Below are 25918 nucleotides of genomic sequence, written 5' to 3'. Positions count from 1 at the left end.
GATGGAGTAATATATATAAACACTAGTCAATTTAATATTTAGTAATCAGTGTGTTTAAGTGTTCTTTACAAGATTGAATAAAAGGTCATCCAGTTAACATTTCAAAGACATTCCACACAATGAATCATGGAAGATGTGCCATGTTTACCTCCTGTGGCAGTGGAACTATGCAGACCTCCCCTAGCAAACAAGCAAAGTTTTCAGCATTCTGTTTTTTAGTAGTTTTGTCAGGCATTTGTTTTTTCCTCCTAATAAAGAAAGACTAGAAAGATGTTTGTGATAGATATGGTGCAGTCCAACAGTTGAAGTTCATTAATAATTGGAATGTTGTAGAGTACGAAGTAATGAATACTAATTACTCCTTTCATGTCTGACAGCACCCTGCAGACCAATACATCAGCCTAGACTTTAATTTGGTTCTAGTAATGGTTTCATCAATAGTACATTAATTCTGTGTTTGAAAAGATATACAGTTGAACCTGACCCACACAGTAGATACCACTGTCATAAAATGGCCACATACTGACAACAGCTGGATAATTAGAAATAATTAAATCCACTGAGCTTCAGACAATCCTAATTTTAAGTAAAATATGTCTTATGATATCAATCGACAGAAAGCATAGCTGGGAAGATATATCAACTTGTAGTCCTTCCAAAGCAAATTTATTAGCTTACATATTAAAAAAAACTTGCTGATTTGTGAAGCAACTTCATAAAATTATATCTCCCCATCGTTAACTGAGGTTATTCTTGAGCTTAAATCTCGTACAGTCACTCTATAATGAACATACCATAATACCAATTTATGGTGTTGTTTCTGAATGAAGACTGCTGTCAACATTTTGTTTTAGAGAACCTCATATATATAATCTTCTCCTACAACATGAGTGACTGCAGTGGGGGCTGTGGGCACTTGGCATCTGAAAACCAGGCTTACTATCTTTAGGCATCTATGCTTTAAAATGTTGGCTGTGCAAATATATTTCCATTCACTTAACAGGGAGTATGTAGTGGATTGTGATCTCCTTTTCACAAAAAGGATTGGGGCATTCTGAAGTACAAATTGTACTTTGAGATGTTTTCAGGTTTGATTGTGCATATAGTTGCAGCATTAGTCTGATAACATTGTGTCCATGCATGTGAAATATGACTGTTATGTATTCTTTAGGAAACAGCACGACAATTAACTCAGTTTCTATTCAGGAATAGCTTTCATTTCCTTGAACGTCTTGCCAGCTGTGCAACTTTCAGGCACAATTTTTTTCCACAAAACTAGTTTGACCAACTTGTACAGTCTGCCTGCTGTGATTGCTAAGTAACCGCTTCAGTCTGCATCTGATTAGTTCAGCTTTGCTCTCTGCATTAGTTGCTGGAGTTCACAAGTGTGAGACAGAAGCTTTTAATTTAAACAGCAGGGTTTGAAATAAAGCTTTTCATAAATCAATGGAAAGGTAGTTTTTCTTCCCCCAAAGAAGAAAAATATTGTTTCCCTTGCTTTCTTGTCCGAAAATCTATGTACCACCTCTCTTCATCTTGTCTGGGCCGCTCAGAAATGCAGTAGTAGTAGGAGTCTGACGTATTTTATACCATTTAGAGGCACAGTTCTTTAACAGGAACTATCCATTTTGAAATTATAAAGGAGGTCAGACTAGATGATCTGATGGTCCCTTCTGGCCTTAAACGCTATAAATCTATGAAATACAAATCTTTTAATTTTAAGTAGTCAAACTACACTGGACCCTTTCTAGAACGTGCGTCTATATAGCACCCATGGATCCCAAATTTAATTACTTTAATTGGAATTCATTTTAACGCAGTCCCCACTATAACGCGGTACCGCGCATGGATCCCAAATCCCGTGTTCTAGCGAGGGTCCGGTGTAGTTACTAAAAAAGCTGTTGTTCAAGTTTCAAGATGGATCAGGGATTCTCACCTTTTTTCATACCATGAGGCCATATTCATCCACTCAAGACTTCCTCCTCAGCAAGTCTCTTCTTCTAGGGTCTTGGGTGTTATGCTGCCTTTTCTCCCAGACAACATATCTCTAAGGGAAGAGCTGTTCCTTTGGTAGATTGGTTCAGCCATGGTAATTAATCCTCAGGGAGTGAAGCTTCATCCTCTAGATCGTTCAGAGCATCTGCCAACGCAGGGGATTGCCTTCCATTAAGTGGCTGTCTTTGAGTATGTCATCAAAACTTTCTCTATTCTGGTCCTTTGACCCAGGAGCCATTCATCCCTTTCACCTGGGACTAGAAGAAAAAAATAAGGTGTTGCTTTGGGTGTCAGGTCCTAAGAGAGAGACACAGAACAGAGATGATTTTGCAGGCTCTCTTGGTGGTCTCTGTGTTCTCAACCCTAATCAGTCTCATACTGAGCTAGCCCTGGAAACTCCCTTTATTCCAGATCTGCTCTCCCAAAGATGAATTCCTTTTGTCCACCTCTGGTGCCTCAAGCTAATGCATGTAAACTGACTGAAACTGCTTTTTAGTTTAAGGCTTCTTCTCTGAAGTTGCTGAGTAGTGAGCAGCAGAAAAGTTGAAGCTGATGAGAGCTCCTTGGTATTTCTGAAACTCAAGTCACTTTATTTAGGTACACAATTATTGATTTAGGCTAACTTGAAGCTCCTATTTCTGAAAATGTTGGCTTTTGTGCCTACTCATCAGCTATATCTATTGTTCATAGACCCATCAGAAGACAGGAGTTTAGTTCCCATCCTTACATTCCAAGATTCTTAAAACAAAACACCAGCACCAACAAAACATTGTTGCAAAGACCTCACTATTTTCTTGGTGGTACAGGTGCTTTGGGATTAAACTCTGGGACATGTATCTCTCACTTTATTTTGAGGCAGCCCTTTGGGCTGTAGTAATTTCTACAAGAAAAGTGGGGGTGATCTATCATTTTTTCATTTTTCTCTGAAAGTCTCTAACTAGAAGGAAGTGGTGGTTCTGCAGCTTATATATCAAGCTTGTTTGAAAGGTCTTCTGCCATGTCCCCTGGCAGGGGGAGACTTACTGCAGTCTGTTCTGATTGTCCCTGTTGGTAGGATGGGAGAAGAAAAGACTATAAGTGAAGGAATTACCAAAAGTAATCCTTTGTGGTAATTCATGTAGAGCCACTCTTGCACTACCTCACCATTCAGAATTCCACTCGTAGCGCTTACACACATTATATTATTTCATACTCCAGAATTAATTTCTAGATAGATATAGTTCATGGAAACAATGAAATGATTCTGTTGTGTGTTTTCCGCCCCTCTGGTTAACATCATTGTTGCTCATATTTTTTGACCCATGAGAGAGCAATAACAAAACATTTATTTTTCCCAAATCTGCGATTAACAAAAAAGTCAGCATAGCTGCAGTTATAAAACCCACTGAGTCATTCTGTAGTTTTTGCCTTTCATAGATGATAACCACACAAATTGATAATTTATTACTTCTGTGAATTGAGAACTCATAAAATAATACTTCTATACAAGAGTCCAGGGCTCATTTAACAGCCAGACTTCCTTTCATTTCTATAATGTAGTATTGTTCCCTTGATAGTCTCCCCACTGACCAAGCTAACTCATGTACTCCTCTGTCAGAGACCTGCTTCCAACACCCTTATGCCTGTGTATATGTATGTTGCATTGAGGACAAAATTACCCTCTTACTTGTGCTCAGCTGTGTTCAGGTCTGATGTTTTGCTCTCCATATCCGTTTAGAAGTCCATATTAGGCACTTAACGTGTTGCAAGAACACGGTGTCAGAATGGAAATCTGCCTTGCTGACCTGAGAAGTGAATTTTATCCCACCCAAAAAATAATAAACTGGATACTGGATCCTTTTTAGTACAGTTTTATATAGGATTTGGTTAATTTTATTTTAAAATCCAGGCCATTTATATACAGGTGCCTAAATAAGAATTTAGGAGCATAACTTCATGCTGCCAGGTTTCAAAAGTTTGGCTAGAGTTCATATGCTTTTTGCAGGCCAACCAGGTTCACCATCTGACAGTATTCAGAGGCCTTTCATTCCTCTGATTCTCTAACTTTGTAAGCTCAACAGCAGTTTGACTGAGCTAGTTGTTGCGGTGTGCAGGATACCACCTCCTCGTTGTTCAATCTCATTTGTATTTTTCCACTTCATGGTGCTCTGAGGTAAAGAGGTAAAATAATAAGGGACCAAAGACTACAGAACATTAACTTTTATTTTTCAAAACTATGCCATAAAATAAGAGGGCTAGGTCAATGCTACCTTATCTCCATGTCTCATCTTGATGTTTAGTAAGGTCTCCTGCTGACAGTAGCACCACAGCAAGGGCAGAGCCAGCAAGCAATGCCTTACTTAAGGGATCTTAAGTGGAATAAAAAATTATTTTAGAATCACTCACTCTGTGCAGCATGTGACCTAGTAATTAATTTGTTCTGAACAAAACATTTTGTCAGCCACCTTTAAAAATCCTCTTTTGTTCCTCCATTGACAGCCCTGTGTCTCTTCCGGTCATTTGTCAGTTTATCAAACATATTTCTGTTTATTACTTTGTGTTAGCTTTTATAGCTGAAATATTTAAAAGATGCTAAAGAAAACAATTGTAAGAACACACACAGTTCATATAAGAATTATTTGGAAACTTGTCCAAGTTCATGGTAAGGAGCATGGACACAAGGTTACCTCTGAACTGTGAACTCTTCAATGAACCTGTTTCATTGCCAATAAGCCACAAGTGTATGCTATATGAGCAAGTGAACCTATGGAAATGAAAAGAATGAAATGATGGCAGAGAGTCTAAACTTCATTTGCTTCAGGTGAATTTTATCATCCTCATTTTGTGTCTCAGACTGCAAATATTGAGCATTTGGTTTGTGTCTGTTTTCTGTGGCATTAAACTTGTACAGTACTGGTCTTATGTAATGTAGGATATTTGTGAATTGGTTTATTCAGTACTTTTTTCCATCACTGTGCACGTTAACTATTGTCAGGTATATCAAGATTGAAGACAAAGAATGTGAGTTCAACAAGAATTTCCGTCTGATCCTTCACACGAAGCTTGCTAACCCTCACTATCAGCCAGAATTACAGGCTCAGACCACCCTCATTAATTTCACTGTCACAAGGGATGGGCTAGAAGAGCAGCTGTTGGCTGAGGTTGTTAGTGTTGAAAGACCTGACTTAGAAAAACTTAAGGTGAGACCACCTTTTGACCAGTCCATTGCTGTTCCTCAGGGTCTAAGTCCAGCATTATTTATCCAGTTGAATCTACTGAGCAATGATTGTCAATAACTTGTATATCAAGTAGATACCGAGAGGTGCGTGAAGCACTTGCTTAAGTCCCACTGATTTCTCAACTCTGCAAGCCTTGGGGTTTGGTTCTAACAAAGTATTGCTAGAATTTATATATCATCATCTTATTCTTATTTTTCTTTCTGCTCTTCCATTTTCACCATGTCTATGAAAGGTGAAATGGATTAACCCCGTTCAGTGTATTTTGTGAGTCAATAGTCTTGAGCCAATAAGCACAAACTAAATTTCATGCCAACCTGTAAGAAGATATGACTGCACTAGTAGGCTCTAGGGCATTGGTTTAATTGCACTAAGAATCTATTCTTGCTGTTTGTGGAATGAAGAAATGTATTTATGGCAGTAATAACATATTTTACAGTAATTTATGAACAGAAATATTTTTATAAATGGTTGAAAAGGGGTCTTGATTAGATTTGTCATATGATTACTGGATGTTAAATGAAAGATTAAAAATATGTAGGTGAAAAATTAATAATAAAAGTACTTCATATGGCTATAGCACATTTCTTTCAAAGATCTTGAAACACTTTGTAGACTCAAATGAGTCAAGCCTCACAACAAGTAGGAAGTAGGAAGTTGAGACTATTTTACCCATTTATAGAAGAGTAAACGGTGGTACAGATGTTAAATTACTTTTCAAGGAACAGAGCTGGGAACATTGTCTGGAAAACTTCTGAGCCAGATTCTCCCTTATATCTGAGCTCTGCTTGGGGCAGAGTTGTGGGGACAGCTATCAGGGATGCGGTTATGCTTCCCTGATCATCTGAGTTATTTTCTGCCAGCCACATGGTCCAGTGGAGTGCCCCCAGTAAGGGACCGTATGCTGATTGGGTGTTTCCCTAAAGGATCATAAACCAATGGATGATCAAGGTAGAAGAGCAGACCTCTGCCATGCTTTCTCTGCCCTAGCCCGCATGCTGAGGTGAGGGGGAAGTGGCTAGTGCAGGAGTTGGCTCCATCAGCTTTACAGGGGAATTCCCTCTGCCAGGGAATTCTCCACTTGCCAGTTATAACCAGATCCTGCTCGCTTTGTGCAACCCTGAGCAGAAGAAGGGGGTTAGAGCAGAATCAAGAATCAAGCCAGGTCATGCTTTCATGTTTGACAAAGCTTTCCTCCTGTCTGGTTGCTATAATTGTAACCTACTTTTTCATTAGAATAGAAGAGGTCATCTCTTTTTTAGAAACAAAATTGAAATGGAGTCTTGTAGCTGAATGGAGAATAATGGCCAAAGATTCTGCAAAACAGATGGTCATCCTTTGTTGCTGTTGTTTTAAATTTTTCATTCCCTTTGTTAGTCTCTCCTGACCAAGCAGCAGAATGATTTCAAGATTGAGCTGAAGCACCTGGAGGAAGATCTTTTGCTTCGTCTGTCAGCTGCTGAGAGTAGTTTCTTGGGTGACATGGAACTGGTAGAGAAACTTGAATCAACAAAGTCGACAGCGGCAGAAATAGAGCACAAGGCAGTAACAATTTGTTCTTTTATTAGTTTTAAAAGTTACCTGTAAAATTCAAATTAATTACATATTTTAAAATGAGCGTTTTTTAGAATTATCCACAAGTAGACTTTGTTTTGTTTTAATGTTGCTGTTATGCTTAGTTTTTTGGTAAATGTTTTATATGCAATGACTATATTAGTGGCATGTGACTGGTCACATAAATCACGTGGTATAATTTTTGCTCTCTGGTTGGATGCCTGAAACTTCATAAACAGGATGAGCATTAGCAACATGAATTGTGGTTAAACATATTTGTGTGTATTATCATTTGTCACAAATGAATACGGGTATTCTCAAAAAGAACTGCCATTCCCTAACATTTAAATGAATGGACGGTCTATATGTATGAAAGCTCATGGAAATGCAAAAGGATGTGAATGTGGCTGAATCCAAAATCATTTCAAAATCTAAGAAACCTGCTTTCAAGTAGTTTTTCTCACTATTTGCTTCCTCTAAGACGAATTAACAGACTAGCTAGAGATAAGAATGACCATACTAGGTCAGACTAATGCTCCATCTAATCCAGTATCCTGTATCCAATGGTGGCCAATGCCAGGTGTTCCAGAGGGAATGAACAGAACAGGCAATTGTCAAGTGATCCATCCCGTCACCCATGCCCAGCTTCTGGCAATCAGAAGCTATGGACACCGAGAGCATGAGGTTTCATCCTTGACCATTTTGGCTACTAGCCATCGATGCACCTATTCTCAATGAATTTATCTAATTCTTTTTTTAACCCTGCTATAGTTTGGGCCTTCAGAACATCCCTTCGCAACGAGTTCAACTGGTTGTGCGTTGTATAAAGAAGTACTTCCTTCTATTTGTTTTAAACTTGCTGATCATTAATTTTATTTGGTGACCACTGGTTGTTCTGCAATGTGAAGAAGTAAATAACACTTCCTTATTCACTTTCTCCACAACATTCACAATTTTATAGACCTCTGTCATATCCCCAGTTAGTCATCTATTTTCCAAGCCAAAAAGTCCCAGTCTTTTTAGTCTCTTCTTACATGGAAGATGCTCCATACTTTTAATAATTTTTGTTGCTCTTCCCTGTACCTTTCCCAATTCTAATATGTTTTTTGAGATGGAATGACCAGAACTGCATGTAGTATGCAAAGTGTGGGCGTACCTTGGATTTATATAGTGGCATTATGATATTTTCTGTCTTATCATCTATTCCTTTCCTAATGATTCCTAACATTCGGTTAGCTTTTTAGACTGCTGCTGCATATTGAGAAGATGTTTTCAGTGAACTATCCACAATAATTCCAAGATCTCTTTTTCGAGTGGTAACTGCTAGTTTAGATCCTATCATTTTGGGATTATGTTTTCCAATGTGCATTACTTTGCATTTATCAACACTGAATTACACTAGTCATTTTGTTGCCCATTCACCCAGTTTTGTGAGATCCCTTTACAAATCTTTGCAGTCTGCTTCGGGCTTAACTATCTTGAGTAATTTTGCATTATCTGCAAATTTTGCCACCTTGCTGCTTACCCCTTTTTCTAATAATTTATGAATGTGTTGAACAGAACTGGTCCCAGTACAGATTCCTGAGGGACATCATTATTCATCTCTCTCCATTCTGAAAACTGATCGTTTATTCTAATCCTTTGTTTCCTGTCTTTTAAATTGATCCCTAGGAGGACCTTCCTTCTTATCCCATGACTGCTTACTTTGCTTAAGAGCCTTTGATGAGGGACCTCCTCAAAAGCTTTCTGAAATTCCAAGTAAATTTTATGCACTGGATCTCCTGTGTCCACATGTTTGTTTTGACACCCGCTCCTCCCCCATCACTCAAAGAATTCTAATAGATTGGTGAGGCATGATTTCCCTTTACAAAAGCTGTGTTGACTCTGCCCACAAATTGTGTTCATTTATGTGTCTGATAATTCTATGGTTTTTTTTCTATAGTTTCAACCAATTTGCCTGGTACTGAAGTTAGGATTACCAGCCTATAATTGCCAGGATCACCTCTGGAGCCTTTTAAAAAAAATTGGTGTGTCATTAGCTATCCTCCAGTCATCTGGTAGAGAAGCTGATTTAAATGATAGGTTATATCCCAGAGTTCATAATTCTGCAATTTCATATTTGAGTTCCTTCAGAATTCTTGGGTGAATACCATCTGGTCCTGGTGACTTATTATTATTTAATTTATCAATTTGTTCCAAAACCAGCCCTATTGACACCTCAATCTGAGACGGTTCCTCAGATATGTCACCGAAAAAGAATGGCCCATGTGTGGGAATCTCCCTCACCTCCTCTGCAGTGAAGACTGGTGCAAATAATTCCTTTAGCTTCTCTGCAATGACCTTATCTTCCTTGAGTGCTCCTTCAGCACATCAATCGTCCAGTGGCCCCACTGATTGTTTGGCAGGCTTTCTGCTTCTGATGTACTTTAAAAAAAATCGTTGTTAGTTTTTAAGTCTTTTGTTAGTTGCTCTTCACATTCTTTTTTTGACTGCCTAATTTTTACTTTTACATTTGACTTGCCAGAGTTTATGCTCCATTCTATTTTCCTCAGTAGAATTTTACTTCCAATTTTTAAGCATGACTTTTACTTTATTTTTTAGTCATGGTGGCACTTTTCAGTCCTTTTGCTATGTTTTTTAATTTGAGGTATACATTTCTTTTGAGTCTCTATTATGATGTTTTTTAAAAAGTTTCCATGCAGCTTGCAGGCATTTCACTTTTGTGACTGTACCTCGTAATTTCCATTTAACTAGCTTCCTTATTTTTGTATAGTTCCCTTTCCTAAGTGCTACTGTGGTGGACTTCTTTGGTGTTCCCCCACAACAAGGATTTAATTATGCTATGGTTGCTATTACCAGGCAGTTTAGCTATATTTCATCTCTGGGACCAGATCCTGTGCTGCACTTAGGACTAAATCAAGAATTGCCTCCTCTTGTGGATTTCAGGATTAGCTGCCCCAAGAAGCAGTCACTTATGGTGTCAAGAAACTTTCTGTCTGCTTCCAGTCCTGAGGTAACATATACCCATTCATTATGGGAATAGTTGAAATCTCCCATTATTATTAGAAATGCTATAAAAATAGAAAACTCAGCCTCCCAGAGCATTTCACAATCACCATCACCGTCCTGCTCACATGATTGGTAGTATTTTCCTACTGATATATTCCTATTATTCAAGCATGGAATTTCTATCCATAGAGATTCTGTGGTACAATTTGATTCATTTAAGATTTATTTGACTCTATTCTTTCTTTCACATATAATGCCACTCCTCCACCAACATGACCTACTCTGTCATTCCTATATATTTTGTACCCTGGTATTACCATATCCTATTGATTATCATCATGCCACCAAGTTTCTGTGATGCATATTATAACAATATCCTCATTTAATACCAGGCACTCAAGGTCACCCACCTTAGTATTTAGACTTCTAGCTTGATGATAATGGGCTTGATTAATAAGTTCCTTAATAAAATAAAGGCAAGTTTATAGTGTCATCATGCAACCAACCTTTCTGCATCAAGAAAACAAATATAAAACTCACACCACTGACATAATAACTTCTCTTAAACTGCTGGTTTAAAATTATAGTAATATATAGTAAAGAAGATCAAATCAACTCTGATTTCTAGCCAACAAGGCTGGAGCAGAGTGTCTAGTTTAAATCTACATGTACCAAACAGTTTTTATGGTTTCAGATATGTCAACTTTCCAGGCTGTATCCATGTTGCTTTTCTCACTTTGCAGTTAAGAATTTGTCAATTACGTATGTGTGACTTAGGCTATGTCTATACTTATGCTACAGCAGCACAACTGTAGCGCTTCAGTGTAGATACTACAGTGATGGGAGAGGTAGTCCACCTCCCCAAGAGTTGATAACTAGATTGATGGAAGAATTCTGTTGAGCTAGCACTGTCTACACCAGGGGTTAGGTCGGCTTAACTACATCTCTTAGGGATATGGATTTTTCACACTCCTGAGAGACGTAGCTATGCCAATACAACTTTTCTCTTTATATCACCCCTTAATTATTCAGATCATTTTTAAATCGGTCATAACTATCACACTGAACTAGATAACTATCGTCCTACAGGTAGCTGAAGCAAAAAAGAATGAAGTTAAAATTAATGAGGCCCGAGAGTATTACAGACCAGCAGCTTTGAGAGCGTCTCTTCTTTACTTTGTTGTTAATGATCTGGGCAAAATCAACCCCATCTATCAGTTCTCACTGAAGGTAAAGCTTTATTTCTGGCGTGATACAAAAGAACAAGCATGGGGGTTTGATTCCAGCAATTAGCAACCTTTTATATTTGTATCAGCTATTAATATTTGCTATGTAAGGGGTGTTTGTGTGCAAGAGAGAGGGTTGTGCATTTTCCCACCAATTCCTCACAATATTGAACTTCCCAATAATCTCTCTTGTCAGATGTTTACATTCTGATTTATGCGAGTAATACTTACCTTATTTTTGTTAAATCTTCCTGCAAGGCCAAGTGAATAGAGAGATTTGAAGCATTCACTAAACAATGTGTTACAATAAATGTACTAAAAGTGACTGGCTGAGGATGGAAAGTCTCCTTCCTTGAAACCACCAGCCTTTTCACTTTGAGGGAATGTGTCGGTTTTAGGATGTCCAGTGGGCGGGAAAGATTGGTGGAGTCAGTCAGCATAGGTTGTTTGCTCCTGAGTTAAATGAGTAGACTGAAAAATGTTGCCATTTGTGATCCCCAACCATTTTCTCCTCCCTACCCCCTTCAAGAAAACACTCTCCATGCATACTATTTCGGTGGGAGGGAGGTGATCTTGTGCAGTGTCTCCATTTTATACAGCTCAGGCACTTACTTTGAAAAGCTTTACATTGGACTCTATTAAATTGCTCTTAAAACAAACAAAAATCCTTTAAAAATAATGTGATCCTACCTCTCATTAGGCCTTCAACACAGTCTTCCATAAAGCAATTGATCGGGCTGAAGCATCAGAGGATCTGCAGGGTCGCATCACCAACCTGATAGAAGCTATTACATACTCTGCCTTCCTTTACACCAGTCAGGGACTTTTTGAAAAGGATAAACTCACCTTCCTAGCCCAGACAACGTTTCAGGTGAGGGAAAAAAATTCAGGCAGTAGTGGTGAAGAGTGTGGTTTATAGGTAAAACAATAGGTGCTGTGGTTGTACAGCACCTAACATACTGTGAATGCTACTGCAATATAAATAATATTATCTTCCACAGCTATTTTATGTAGGCCTTTATTTTCTTTGTTGTTCTACTCCTCTGAGTACGTTATAGGGATGAAAATTATGGAAGTGCTGCTTGCCGTTCCCTAGGTATGGTTGTGTAGAGTTTGGCACTTATAGCAGAGATTCTCCAAGTAATAAAAATATCTTTTGATTTTGGGATGAGACTGTATATAAAGATTCAGGCCAGGTAGGATACAAGTAAATAATAAGTAGGTCCTGCTGTCTTGCTTGACCCATCAGTCCCTGATCTTGGGGCTGGGTGAGACAGGTTACACCCCCTACATCGTTTGCCTTTCTGACAATCTGGTCCCCCAGTCAGCACGTGTGTGAGATTCTTGGGTCACAGGCTATCTTTTATCCATTTCAAAGTTCCTTTGTTCAAGAGTTCCAGCCTGAAGACCTGAGGTTTTGAGAAGGTCTCCTGAACCTGGTCAGATTTCTGATGCATTTCTCCAGAGGTGATAGGAGGTAGTCTTCCAACAGTGAATTCACTGTATTGTCCGTCTGAGCACTAGGAAATGAATTAGTCATTGCTGGATTCCTGGGTAGCTGGGGAGAGCTCCAGCTGGAATTAACTCTCGGGGTAGAGAGTTATCCACAGATTCTAACATTCATAAAATTAGTACACATAATTCCCATTCTTCACAGTGTGCAAGGGGAGGAGAGAGAACACAGGTGGTGGTGGTAGGCATTTTGTTAAAGATACATTTGAATTCAAGATTTTTATTGTACATTCAACCTATGGGCTAGATTTGTCTCCCCTGATATAGTTTTGTGGTATTCCTGACATGTTTAACTTCTGCAGGTTAAGATTTTATTTAAAAAAAAAAAGTTACCATCCCTTCTCTTTGCAAAAAAACATTCCAAATGTGAGTCATTGTGGTCTCCCTGAGTCTGAAGAGAGCCTAGAACAATGACTCTGACAAGTGTGAACTTCCTGTCCCTCAATATGTGTTTAAAGGGGGTGGAGGACAAATGTAGGGAGTGGTATGGAACTCAGGTTTCCTTAGCCACTTCATTAGTGCTATCGAAAAAAAAAATCTTGCACAATCAAAGCCCAGAATAACTCTGATCTTTAAGGACTATGGCTTTATTTTATTTTTTTCAAATAACTCTTTTTACTCTAGCTAAAGAATCATAAATCATAGTTACTATTGTAATCTAGCTATTTTTAAAAAATGCAAGGACTTGGGTGCTACTGCTAGCATAGAGCATAATGACAACTTTAACTTCTGCAAAATTATTTAGTTCAGAGGTTACTGGTGGGGGTTTTTGGTGTCTGTTTAACAGTCTGAGGCAAGTTCTGCAGTGTGTACTACAAACACAGGGCTAAGGTTGAAAGCATAATCTATTAGCTTTGTGAATAATGAAGGTCCAGGAATTGACCTCACTCCATTACTTCTTTTATAATGTATTTCTATTCCTTATTTTAAAATAATTGGCTCAAGCTAAATTCTTCTATTAGAGCTACAGAAGATTCAGTCACCAGAATTTTCAGTGCTTTATGCTGCCTATTCAATAATGTCTGTTGCGTGGTAAATGCTTTAAGTCACAAGTGACTGCCAAGTAAACCTGATGACCTTTTTCAATTTTGTATGCTGTCAAGATTCTGCTGAGAAGTAAAGAGATAGAACTCCTTGAATTGGATTTCCTGCTTCGATTCACAGTCGAACACACACTCAAGAGTCCGGTTGACTTTTTGACTCCTCAGTCATGGAGTGCCATTAAAGTAGGTTTAATTGGAGAATTGCTTTTCAGTTCCAAATCTTATTTTATGTTATTTCTGGAGACCTTCTAGAGCTAGATAATGTCAGATAAAGTCATATATTCCATATTAAATGTTAATACAACTTGCAGTGCTGTTGAATGAGTTATCCTTGCATTTTAACTTTTTTTTCCCCTGAGATGATAGAAACATATATTGATTTCATGTGGAAATGCTGATTTTCTATAATCTCTGTATTCCTCCAGGAACGTAATTCTAATCTTCACACAGCTCCTTACTCTCAGAAAAACCTAATCTTATGTGTTACAGTGTGTGGTAACTGGGTATTTAACTGTAAGCAGATTGTATGGAGATATGAAATGGCATAGTCTTTTACAAAAAAACATTTATTCATATAGGCTGTACGTATAAACTGTGCTTTAAATTAGGTCATAGGTGTCAAATAATATTACTAGTAAATATTATTAGTAAAAAGTATTTCATTATCACCCCAACTATACGTCATGGGCATATCACCCATGTGTGTGTTTGGTGTGTTCCAGGCCATTGCTCTAATGGATGAGTTCCGAGGGTTAGACAGAGATATCGAAGGGTCTGCTAAAAGATGGAAGAAATGGGTGGACTCAGAATGCCCAGAAAAGGAAAAGTTTCCACAGGAATGGAAAAACAAAAGCTCTCTTCAGAAACTTATCATACTGAGGGCACTGCGCCCAGATAGAATGACCTATGCTCTTAGGTACGGTCTTTGACATTGTGTGTATCCATGGAACCACACGTGAAGATGGCTTATTGGATGTGTAGCCCACTGTGATGAAATTTTCAATTATAGGAATCTAATTTACAAGCTAGCTGGTCAGTCAGAGTCTGAGATTATTGATTATTGGCCTTTGTGGCAATAGTACAAGGCCTATCTATTCTTTTTCAGGTATTTGTGAGAAGGTGGTGGGATCAGATTGACTGTTTATAGGGAATTGGCTTACTTATTTATAGATTGGTGATTTTGTTAGATTCTATACATGTGCCCTGAGCCACAAGGAGTGGCTCATTTATAATTAAAAAAAAAAATCCTTGCTGCTGACTGCCCACTTTTTAGTCATATTTCTCTCTCAATATTCATTCTTTTTCTAGGGATAGCAGTTAGACTCATGGGATGGTAATTCTCCTTTTCACTCTTCTTTAAAAATCTGTGATCCTCAAAAAATGTCAGCCTTGTATACTTATCCAAACCCTCTGATTTTTTTTTAAATCCCTTGCCTCCCAAAGAATAGTACCTTTCGCCCGACTGCCCAAACCCTACCAGCTGTACTACCATAGGTGCTGGAACTAGGGGTGCTGTGGGCATGGCAGCGGCCCCTGGCTTGAAGTGGTTTCCATTATATATTGGGTTTGAAGTTTTGTACAGTGGCTTTCAGCACCCCCGCTGTACACATTGTGCCAGCACCACTGTTTGCTACCCGTGCTCACACCTTCCTAGGAAGAAGCATTCCCTAACTGATTACTTGCTGTGCCTAGTTGTCCTTTCTATCACATAGTCATTGTCCCCTTTCCTGAACAGACATATGCCAGATTTTTCTGTACCCTCTTTACCACCTGGCTGCCCTTCCCTCCCTGGCTTCCCTGACAATTTTCTTTAATGAAACTGCTGCTAGCCTAGTAGCAGCAGGTTATGTAGTCTGAGAAGAATACAGGACCTAAATCTGTAATTGTGGATATGCTTGGTGTCTTCAGTTTATACTTTATATTTATATAGAAACTTTGTGGAGGAAAAACTAGGTTCCAAGTATGTGGAGAGCACCAGGATGGACTTAGCAAAATCATATGAAGAGAGCAGTCCAGCGACTCCAGTGTTTTTCATCCTCTTCCCTGGAGTAGACCCTCTTAAAGATATGGAGACACTTGGTGAGTCTGTTTTCAATGGGAGTTGTGCTTGCACAGGAGAAGGAGAGAAAATATCTATAGGCCCAATCCTGCTGCCAATGAGGACTATGGGACTTTGGGCTTTCATTTAAAGGGAGCAGGATTGGGTCCTAAATTTTAAAATCTTAAACAAAACCAAAACAATGTGTCATCATAAAAGAATAGAAATTAATATGACAAATCAAATTAATATGACTGGGTTTATTTTTAACAAAAGAGTTAAATTGTGAAGTTTCCCCACCCCCCACCTATTTGTGGTAAATGGAGTGGATGAAAAGTGCAAGGCTATTAGCACTATAGTATGAAGAAATTTTTAGACTGAACATTCCTCTGCTTGGCATAATGCAAGTTTCTTTTGTACCATTTTCTACCTTTTGACTAGATGAGAGCCAGAGGGCAATTTTCTCCATGCTCATGTAATCTTGTGCCCCCTGTGACTAAATAATGGTCATTATACAAACTATATTCAATTGTGTAAAGCACTGTCGCTTTATGCTTAGGATTACTATTCCCCACAGACTATACTGAGAATACCAGGTTAATACAGCTGTGACCTGACTGTGCTCAATTTAAACTCAGGCCCCACAAGGTGAGAGGCTTGTGCATTTACCCACTGAACCAATCGGTTAAAAAACTGATGTGATATCTACCACATGTTGCTCCTTTTTTATAAGGGAATTGCTTTGTACCCCCTGTAAGAGTTTCTAAAGCTCAGTTAACAATGCCTAACATCTGTCAAAATGTCAAAAGGTTCATTATCTTAAAACCAAGGGAACAGATTTCTGCAGGCTTTTTCTAATACCAGCAATAAGGCTGCTGTTGAAAGCTCGCAATTTTGCTTGTTGAAATTGTAAGGGTTTAGTGAAGTGCTTCAGAAGAACTAATGAATATTGCCCCAGCGATAGTGGAATTAATGAGATGTTATCATTTTTTCCCCTTTCTGCTCTGTTCGTTTCCTACCCCCGCCACTTCCCTTATAGGAAAAAAACTTGGGTTTACTATCGACTCTGGAAAATTCCATAATATCTCTTTAGGACAAGGTCAAGAGATGGTGGCAGAAGAGGCACTAGAGGAGGCTGCTACACATGGGCATTGGGTCATTCTCCAAGTAAGTGTTAAACAGCGCAATAGATGATATCGGTGCACTCAGTTAGGTGAATGTCTGTGTTTGCTAGCGAAGTGACTGCAAGGTAAGGATTGTCCAAAAAGGAACAACTTTCTGTGGAATTCAAAAACGCCACAAACCGAACATTTTGTTTTGTTTTTCTTTTGCCTTTGCAAAAGGCAAGGTAAATGTTCACATGTATTGTGTGTATATGGCATTATGCCTTTACCCTCACATTTACAAGCACTACCTTTGTATTCCCAGTGAGGCCAGGAAAGATAATACAAGAAGGCTCCCTATGGCTAGGCATGATTATGTCCTCAGGAACACTCTTCTCCTACATAATTAAGAACTCTTGTTCCATTGAGTACGCCATAATGGAGTCTTCTAATAAAATTAGAATACCTAGCCCTTGGGAAGCTGTATAATCAGCACTGGAGTGCTGCTCTTCAGAGATAGCAGTAGCAGCTTTGGCTAGCATTGTGTGAATGGAGAATCCACTCTCTGCAACAAACAAAAAGCTCTTTACAACACCCTGGTGAACTATCATTCTTGGTGCAGCCACAGAAGTTGACAGGAGCAATGAGATTGTTAGTATCACTAACACAAGGTGCTGTGACCAGCAGTTTTACATTATATTGTATAGTGTGCTAATATATAAAATGGCCACATTGTCCTGAAACACTACGGGAAGTGTAGGTTCCAGGCCTTGCCAATAAAAGATATTGGGGGAGCCATATTATTCCTTCCAATTCTATTTTTACACCATCAGCACTGCATCACCTTGTCAACCTAATTATCTGCTACAAATGTTAGCTGCTGTTTAGCTGTTCTTGTAATAAAATGAAAAATAGTAGTGACTAAAGGCCCCAACTGAGGTCACGGCCACATTGTGCTAGGCACTGTACTGAAACAGAGACAATTTTTTTTTTAAATTGAGATTTTAATTATAACATTGTCACCATTTTTTCAACCCGCTTTACCAGTGAGCTATTCAAGCTTATCTACCAGGAGTTGTACCGTTCAGCTAATATTGATACAGTTCTTACTAAGTAAACAATGGTATTATCTGAGAAAACAGAGAGAGAAGGATCTGAAAAGTGGTGGATTTCAACGGAATTCAAGAGTACTCAGCACCTCACAGGCGCAGGCCTAGAAGCAGGGGTAATGAGGGCAGCTCAGTTTCAGCCATGGCACATCTCTGAAGCCTTGGGTATCAAAAGTCAAGGCTCAGATAGCTTTTGGTGATATAGTGCTTTTCAGCTCTTCCGCTCTTGGTGCTTTTGTAGTCTAACAACCTAGAAAATCGCACACCATTCTTGTCTAATATGCCCAGGCTGGTCACACCTGAAGCATACAAAGCGTCCCCCTCAGCCACCACCTTGAGGGCTTCTACTAGACTGTGGGACTACCCCGCCGCTGCCCCCCGCCCCCCCCCCCCCCGTAGCTCTTGTACATTACCCCATTTTTGGCCATTTGAGAATTTTCCCTTTGAGAGCTTCCCTGGGCCACCACCTTTGGCTTCCCCTCAGTTTACCATCCTGCCCTGGCTGCTTGTCTCTCTTGGCCTCAAAGGCGGCCTCTGCCCATTCAACAGCGTCTCCCTCCCCAGCCAGCTGAAAGCATCTCACCCAGCTGTTGGCTTCCAAGGGGACAGTCTTTAGGAATTGATCCAGGACAATTTGGTCCATGAATCTCTCTCTCCAGCTGGCAGAACCATGGAGGCATGAGATCCTGTAATTTCTGAGCCACCACTCATGGCATTTTCGTGCCACTCATGAAAATGGTTCTACCTGAAACCAGTGTTTCTAGGCCTCTGGAGTCAGTCCCTCTCAATCCAGAATGGCTGCCTTCACTGCCAGATAGGAGATCACCTGCTCTTTGCTTATTGCTCGGTAAATGGCCTGAGCTTTGCCCATTAGGAATGGTGCTACAGGTTGCTCCTTCTCATCCTGCATTGCTTGCCACTCTCTCAAACATTCAGAGGAAGCCTTTGGGATTGTGTTTTGGTCCCTGCTTTGGCAGGCCTGGGGCCAGCCAGCTCATGGGTCCATCACCAACCGTGTTGCCCGGCATTCCTTAGCCCAACTGTTCTGTAACCTCACTTGTTGAAAGGGGGCATCTTGTCACCTCTGTTTAATGGTGAACTGTGCCTCCTGCTGTTTCTGCAGGTTCTTCATCAATTACATGAGCAGAATCTGGGTCGTCTGCTGCTGCTGTTCTTGTTGCTGCTGTACCATGGCCATCTGCTGCTGCTGTCCTGTTAACAGGCAGATCGCAGCCTCCATTTTTCCTCTGACCCACCCAAATGTGGTATGGGACAGTCAATGTCCTGGGCTCAGCTTTCTCTTCACCAAAGATCCACCTTACTGCCTCCCCCCTAGTATCTGAGACGGATTTGAGATGCCCACATTCTCCACCATCTGTGACACAACAAGGCTTCTCCCATATCTGAGAGGCATACACTGCCCAACCCAATCTTCTTTCCTTTAGGTATATTGTCCAAACATAAGCCAATAAACAAACAAGACACCAGTCCCTTCGCTCATCTTTTGTCCTAGGGTTTCGTGGACTCTCTTCCCTAGGATCTCTGGTAATCCTGCTTCTGGCAGCTTTGTAGTCCCAGCCAACTCCCTTTGCTTCAGCCAGTCCTCCTTCAGCTCTGGTGCTCTTCTGGAATGGCAGCTCCAGGGCAACCTTCCTAGGCACCTGGCCCCTTACTCCAGAGGCCACCACTGGAGTTAGTGCCACTCCTCTAGGGTTCCTCTTCCAGGCACAATGTGTCCTAATCACTCCTCCTCTTCCTGCCCTTTGACAGGTCTTTATAGCCCCAGGTGTAGCACTTCCCCCTTCAACAGGGTCACCTGGGCTCACCTGCTCTGACACAGGGGAGGTGAGCCCAGTCTATTCACAGGGACCAGCTGCCCCATGACAGGGCCCAGTTTCACAAAACACTTTAGTATGTGCTTAAGAGCATTGCTGATAAGGGGTGAAATTACTCATATGCTTAAAGTTAACCATTTGTTTTAGTGCCTTGCTAAATCAAGGCTTGAAACCTTCAGAGGCTAGTGAAGTATCTGCTAATGTAACCGATGTCCTTCTTAGAATCCTTAATTTTTCTGCTTCTGCACCATCAGCTCATTTAATAGTGAAATGTCATTTGGAGTTGAGTGCCTGTTCCTTTTCATGAAACTGCCTTAACAGTATTTTTAAAGGTATTTTTACCATGTGTGTATACTTCACATCTGAAATAATAAACCTATTCTTATCTCACAATGAATATGTTACATGTTTTCCAACAGAACGTTCATCTAGTAGCCAAATGGTTGGGGACCTTGGAGCAACTCCTTGAACAATACAGCAAAGGAAGCCACTCGGATTTCCGAGTCTTTATGAGTGCTGAACCAGCTCCAACCCCAGAAGAACATATCATCCCTCAAGGAATTCTAGAAAACTCAATTAAAATTACCAGTGAACCCCCTACTGGGGTGCTGGCTAATTTGCATGCTGCCCTCTATAACTTTGACCAGGTAAGAACAACATTTACATAATCTATGGGTTTGGGTTTTTTTAATTACTACAAACTTTTGTAAATAACTAGTCTACCAGGGCTGGGAGCTTGTTGCTGGGGTCACCATATCCATTCCATATGAAAACAAAAGTCATAGAAGGCTAACCAGCTCTGCCCTATCCTGCCTCCTTGTAATCAATTTCCCATCATCATGGGGCAAAATGCTTCAGATACTATCCCTGATGGTATTTCCCAGTATTAGGTAGTGGTATAGGGTTAACCAACACAATGCTCTCCTTTTGTCAGTGAGGAAGCAGCACATCAGACATGTAGCTGTATTGGCTACCTCAACATCAGAGAAATGTTGCTGTGGCCCAGGATTTGATACTCTGCCTCCCAACTAGCGATCTAAGAGTGCCATGTCAGCTCCCCCTTTCCTATCGTGACGTCTTCCAACCACTGACAGCTCCCCCACGGCTGCAAATTCCTGCCAGTGCCTGTTACATATAATCATCTTATTATTCTTACATATAATCTTAGTAGGAGTAGTATTTTTAATTCTCAGAAAGAGATTTTTATAGCCCAAATCATGGTGCTGTATCCTTCTCTATTATCAGTAGGTGGCATGTGTCCATCCATCTCTTTTCCTTGGTAGCCCTAGCTCTTCCGGAGGTGGATGGATGAGTTGATTGAGGGTGATTTGAGGGAGCAGGGAGGCTGGTGTGGGTGGTATAATCTTGGAAAGAGGCAAGAAGGACTTTTCTTCTTTGGTTAGATCTATGAGCGTCACTGTGTCTGGACACCCTACTTCGTTTTTTTAAAGTGGATATTATGTAATGCTTGTTCGTTCCAGCAGCACATTACAGAAAGGGCTGGCTTAAAGAACCACTTGCAGAGTCCCCCAGTGTCTAGGATTCCCCAGATTTTGAAGAGTCTCCACAGTGATTGCTACAATACTTCAACAAAATAGGCATGGCTGCCTAGTGTGTCAAACAGCCCTGGGGCAATGGGAGGCCAGCATAATGTAAGCCTTGTGACTGAAATGTACCATGCACATGCTGAGCAGACAAAGGCCAGGCTGAGCATCAGGCATGTATGTAAGTGGGACTTTGCACAGTTCAGTTGGCACAAAGTAGAGGTATTCTGGCCATAGTTGGTCAAGTTGTACAGGGAAAAGTCCACAGACAAAAATCTAGTTTATACAGTTTCACTGGCTCCTGTGCCAGCCACTCCACCACTTCCTCAGGTATGGGGGAAACCATTAGCTACTGTGATAGTAAATTGGTATTACTGTAGATTGTTTAACTGAAAGGCATGTGAATGGTGATCTGTTTCAAAGTAACAGCAATTCTGGTTCTTGAAAAGTTTGTGTATTTCTTAATTTAGGTGAATTTATGTAAATTATAGAAACTCAAACTACATAAACTAAATGTCAATAAGACCTATTGATAATCTCTACAATGAGACCTCCAGGTAATTTTTTAAACCTCAGTCTTGTTCCTTTTTAAATATGGTGAATATTATTTTCTTTTATGATGACGAAGCAAAAACCCTTATTTCCTTACAGATTAATTCCAAGGTTGATGAATTAGGTACTTAAGATGAATCATCTCTTTCACTTGCCTTTAATGTTAATATTTGTAACATTCTTGATCATCCATGTTAATGTATATGCCATAAGCCAGCAATATGACTGTAAATTGACAGAAAACAGTGATTGTTGTTGTATGCAATATCTTGACTCTCTTATTGATAGCCTCTACAATTAATTTTTATTATTTATTGTAACTTCAAGTTTATTTAGTGGCCTTTTTCTTTAGTTTTGAGTCTGATTGTAATGTCACAGCCTTTTTTTTGCGAGCCAACTGTTTTGACTCTATTTTGAAACTATAAAAAAAATTCCTTCTCGCAAAAAAAAGAAAACCCAACAAAATGTATATAACGAGTTCATTAGTAGTCCCATTTCTTCCCCAAAGAAAAGCCTTAGTGAAGAATTTGACCTTACTCTAAAAGTAGAATTGGTTGAGTACACAATATTTATGAACATTTGCTCCATTTCAAATGACTCTTTTAATTTGCTGGGCACAATGTGGTTTTTTTGTGCACAAATGTTTAGGAACTGGCTGCATACCCTTTTTATGAATTCCTGTTCTTGTATACAAGTAAGGGTATTTGCTGATTGATTTGCTGTCATTATTCACCTGTATAAAAAAATGTTTTAAAACTGCTGGGAAGGAAAGAATAGGAAGAGGAAGCAATGGCCAACTGCCTCAGGGCCTTGCCAGCAAGGAGATGTAAGGGGAAAGGGGACTTAAAAATGGAAGAATAGCGTTCCTTGACACCCTGTTCCTCTTGGAGTTTGTTCCTCTGGGGGGACTTGTAGATCACTTTCCAGTTTCAGTTCAGGTCAGCCCTTCTACAACAGGGTAAGCTGTGCTTACAGAATCAAGCTCATCCATCTCATTGAAATGTGCCAAGGTAAAGACTATTATAACTGTATGTACTTTAGTATTCTAGTGATTCAAATATTTGATACACAGGAATTTTGTATCTAGCACACACGAAGGCAGGGCCTGAAGTTATTTGCCTCGATAAAAATGAGGCATGAGAGTGAAAATTTTAAGTGCCACTGTTCTAAGGAACCCCTTTGGGTAACACAGAATACAGAGAACTCCACGTCAGGTTTTCTGGGCCAGAGAAATGGCGGTTGTGATGTGAGGCTGGTAGAGGAAATGAAGGAAGAGATTCTGGAAGATTCCTAAGGGAAATAATTGTGTGTACTCTTGGTTAAGCGGACAGTTTTTATAGTGGCAATTTTTGTTGTACAACGATATAGTTGTTTATAATACATCGTCACAGCATTTTTTTTAATAGAAAGCTGAAATATATTGGCAAGGACTGTTTTTAGCAAAAGTATGTTTCACGGAATTGTTTAGCTAAAATATTACTGAACTATGGTGAGGTCTTCAAAAATGGGAAATGCCGTTATGCCTAAGAGGGTTGTTTATCTGAAACGTGAATCTTAAAGCTGGCACAAAGGAGAAATTATTGCAACTTTGATTTTCTGACATCTTTATTCATCCTGGGATGTTGAAAAGGCATCCAGTAAGAAATAGTTCTCATACAGACAGGACATCCTGAAATTTGAAGAGATACTTTAATTTAACTCTGCTCTAAATTAAGATATGGGTCACTTGTTTAGAAATTGATATTCCAGTTCAAATCTTTTAAAAAGGTGAGATTTTCAACAGGAAACTCTAGTTGTATGTTCTTATGGTTGTCAGTCAGTGGTGGTTGAGGCAAACTTTTGTGCTACGGACTCTTTGCAGGTATATCAAGACTAAGTTAAGTACTTACTGTCTTTATTATGTTTCTTGTAAAGTTATTTGACATTTCAGTAGGAGCAGCTGCAGTTTTAAAAAAACATTCATTACACTATATAGCCAGCCCCAGGTAGGGCAAATTTTATGTTGTATGGATTTCTATATGCAGGTCAGGAAGATTGAGTCAGATTCATAAATCTTACACCAATATTGTATTTCTGATTATTTAATTCACTAATTTGACCAGAAGAAATTTTGTTATAGGACTTGATGCTCCCCATCATGAGATGTTTCCCGGTCTTTGTGTGTGGGAAACATGTTCTCCTGCTCACAATTTCCTACTCATTCTTCCACTGGGGAAGGTGATTTGCCTTGACAGCCAGAGATTTAGCCCCCAGAAGTTTTTATACTTAAGATGTATATGGATATCAAAAATCAATTGTAATATTAATTACTTCTTACACACAATTATGACAATTCAAAAGAGCTTGGGGGTGCAAGGAATGTAGATTTAGGATCATACTTTAGAAAGACATTTTAAAGTTTGACTTGGGAACTTAAAAAAAAAAAAAAAGAAGAAGAAGCTGTACAGAAACTCCTATTTCCAAGCTTCTGTCAATGAAGACTAAAGAAAACAATTAAATTACAATTACCAAACATACCTTTTTTGGAAAAAAGCACATAAAATCTGAGCGAGAGTGATAACTTCTCTATGGAATTTTAAACTACCCTATAGAATTCTATAGTGAGAATACCATTCTCTGTGAGATTGTCTTTAAGGTGGTCTATTTTATAAAAATGTCCTCTATTATATGATTGTTGAGTAATATTAGAAACTTATTTAATTTCTACAGTCATATTGGGTTAAATAAGGGCAATACAGTGCTCCTTCTCAGATAATTTATCTGGTCAGCAATTCTGTTTAACTATAATAGAAGTATATAAAGTGAAAAATACTTAGGCTCCAATCTTGCTAACAACGCTCCATTTGCTTAACTTCAAATGTGTGAGTAGTCCCATTGGCCCAAGTAAGGCAACTATGCCTATATAGTAATGTAATGGTCACTGGATAAAAACATTGCTTTTCTTCTTTGGCAGGATACACTTGAATTGTGCACCAGGGAGACGGAGTTTAAAAGCATACTCTTTTCTCTGTGCTACTTTCATACTTGTGTGGCTGGGAGGCTCAAGTTTGGACCACAAGGCTGGAATCGAAGATATCCTTTCAATACTGGAGATCTCACCATTTGTGTCAATGTCCTCTACAACTATTTAGAGGCACACACTAAAGTAAGAATTAGTAGTCAAGTAACCTTTTACCAAGATTGTTCTGAATCTGTCAGTCTTGGATACAGGAGTGGAACATAATTTCTCTCTGCAGCCGTTATTAAAATAGCTTACATTATATGCATCTATTGCTGAATATGAAAATATACCAGAGCAAAGGTTTTTCAGCAGTGGATGCTTGAACTTCATAATATAGGTCAAACCAGTTTCACATCAGCAGCTTAGCGCAAAAAAAATGTCCTTCATTATGTTAACAAAAACAGTGGTTTACATGTGCATATATGCCAAATTCATTAGGCAGGTAATGAAGCATTTGCACAAATGTAATTACATACAGCAATTCTGACAGTTCATAACACTGCATTAATAATCACTACAATTAGTTCTGATGATGGAAGCAATTTACAACACGTCACATGTATAAATAATGGTGCATTTCCTGCATGTGTCATTATTATGTATTAAGGATACCACCTTGTTTTGACTTTCTCTGTAATGTTCCCCCGAGTGGAAGTTAAGGGTAGATGAGTGATTTTATTTCTGAGCTACAGCATATTTTACAGTTGTGTGGTTTAAATACTCGATTAATGTCATTTTTTAAGTTCTGTAAATCCAAAGCCTGAATAATAGAATGATTATTCAGCATTTAATGGGGTAGATAGTAAGTAGGCTCTCTGATACCACCTTTTTCAATAACTTAGACATTTCAGAGATCAGCAGAGGGTTTTTTAAAAAAAAATATGTGAAATGTTACTTTCAATGACATACATTTACTTGTGTGTCCTGGTTTGTAGTCATTACATGTATTTGTTCTTGTTTTCCTTTTATTCTTTTCATTGATGCTTTTTGCTAATAGGACATGAAATTGAATTTCCTTCATTTGGTATTTAGTGTCACATTTGAAATAATTGCTTAATTTTATAGTGGTGATTTAACAATGGTTCTCATTTAGAAAATGACTCTCTAAAATCAGCTTATTCCAACCCTTATTTTTCTTTACTGATAAATTTCCTTCTCTCTTTAGGCTCTGTTCTCAAAATA

General features: G+C 39.1%; 1 protein-coding gene across 2 annotated transcripts in view; it reads left to right on the top strand.

Annotated features, from left to right (window-relative positions):
• DNAH11 (dynein axonemal heavy chain 11) overlaps positions 1-25918 on the top strand; it is a 285994-nt gene that overhangs the window by 240346 nt on the left and 19730 nt on the right. For both annotated transcript variants that reach the window (XM_048838362.2, XM_075125798.1), the window contains 10 exons: positions 4970-5174; positions 6588-6752; positions 10863-11003; positions 11700-11870; positions 13615-13737; positions 14277-14470; positions 15485-15633; positions 16632-16759; positions 20059-20286; positions 24689-24880. In XM_048838362.2, the coding sequence (XP_048694319.2) occupies positions 4970-5174; positions 6588-6752; positions 10863-11003; positions 11700-11870; positions 13615-13737; positions 14277-14470; positions 15485-15633; positions 16632-16759; positions 20059-20286; positions 24689-24880 (1696 nt within the window). The remainder of the gene's footprint in view (positions 1-4969; positions 5175-6587; positions 6753-10862; positions 11004-11699; positions 11871-13614; positions 13738-14276; positions 14471-15484; positions 15634-16631; positions 16760-20058; positions 20287-24688; positions 24881-25918) is intronic.

Source organism: Caretta caretta, chromosome 2 (assembly GCF_965140235.1).
Source record: "Caretta caretta isolate rCarCar2 chromosome 2, rCarCar1.hap1, whole genome shotgun sequence".
NCBI lineage: Eukaryota > Metazoa > Chordata > Testudines > Cheloniidae > Caretta > Caretta caretta.
Note: the sequence above shows the minus strand (reverse complement) of the source record. Positions and strands in the feature narration are given on the sequence as shown.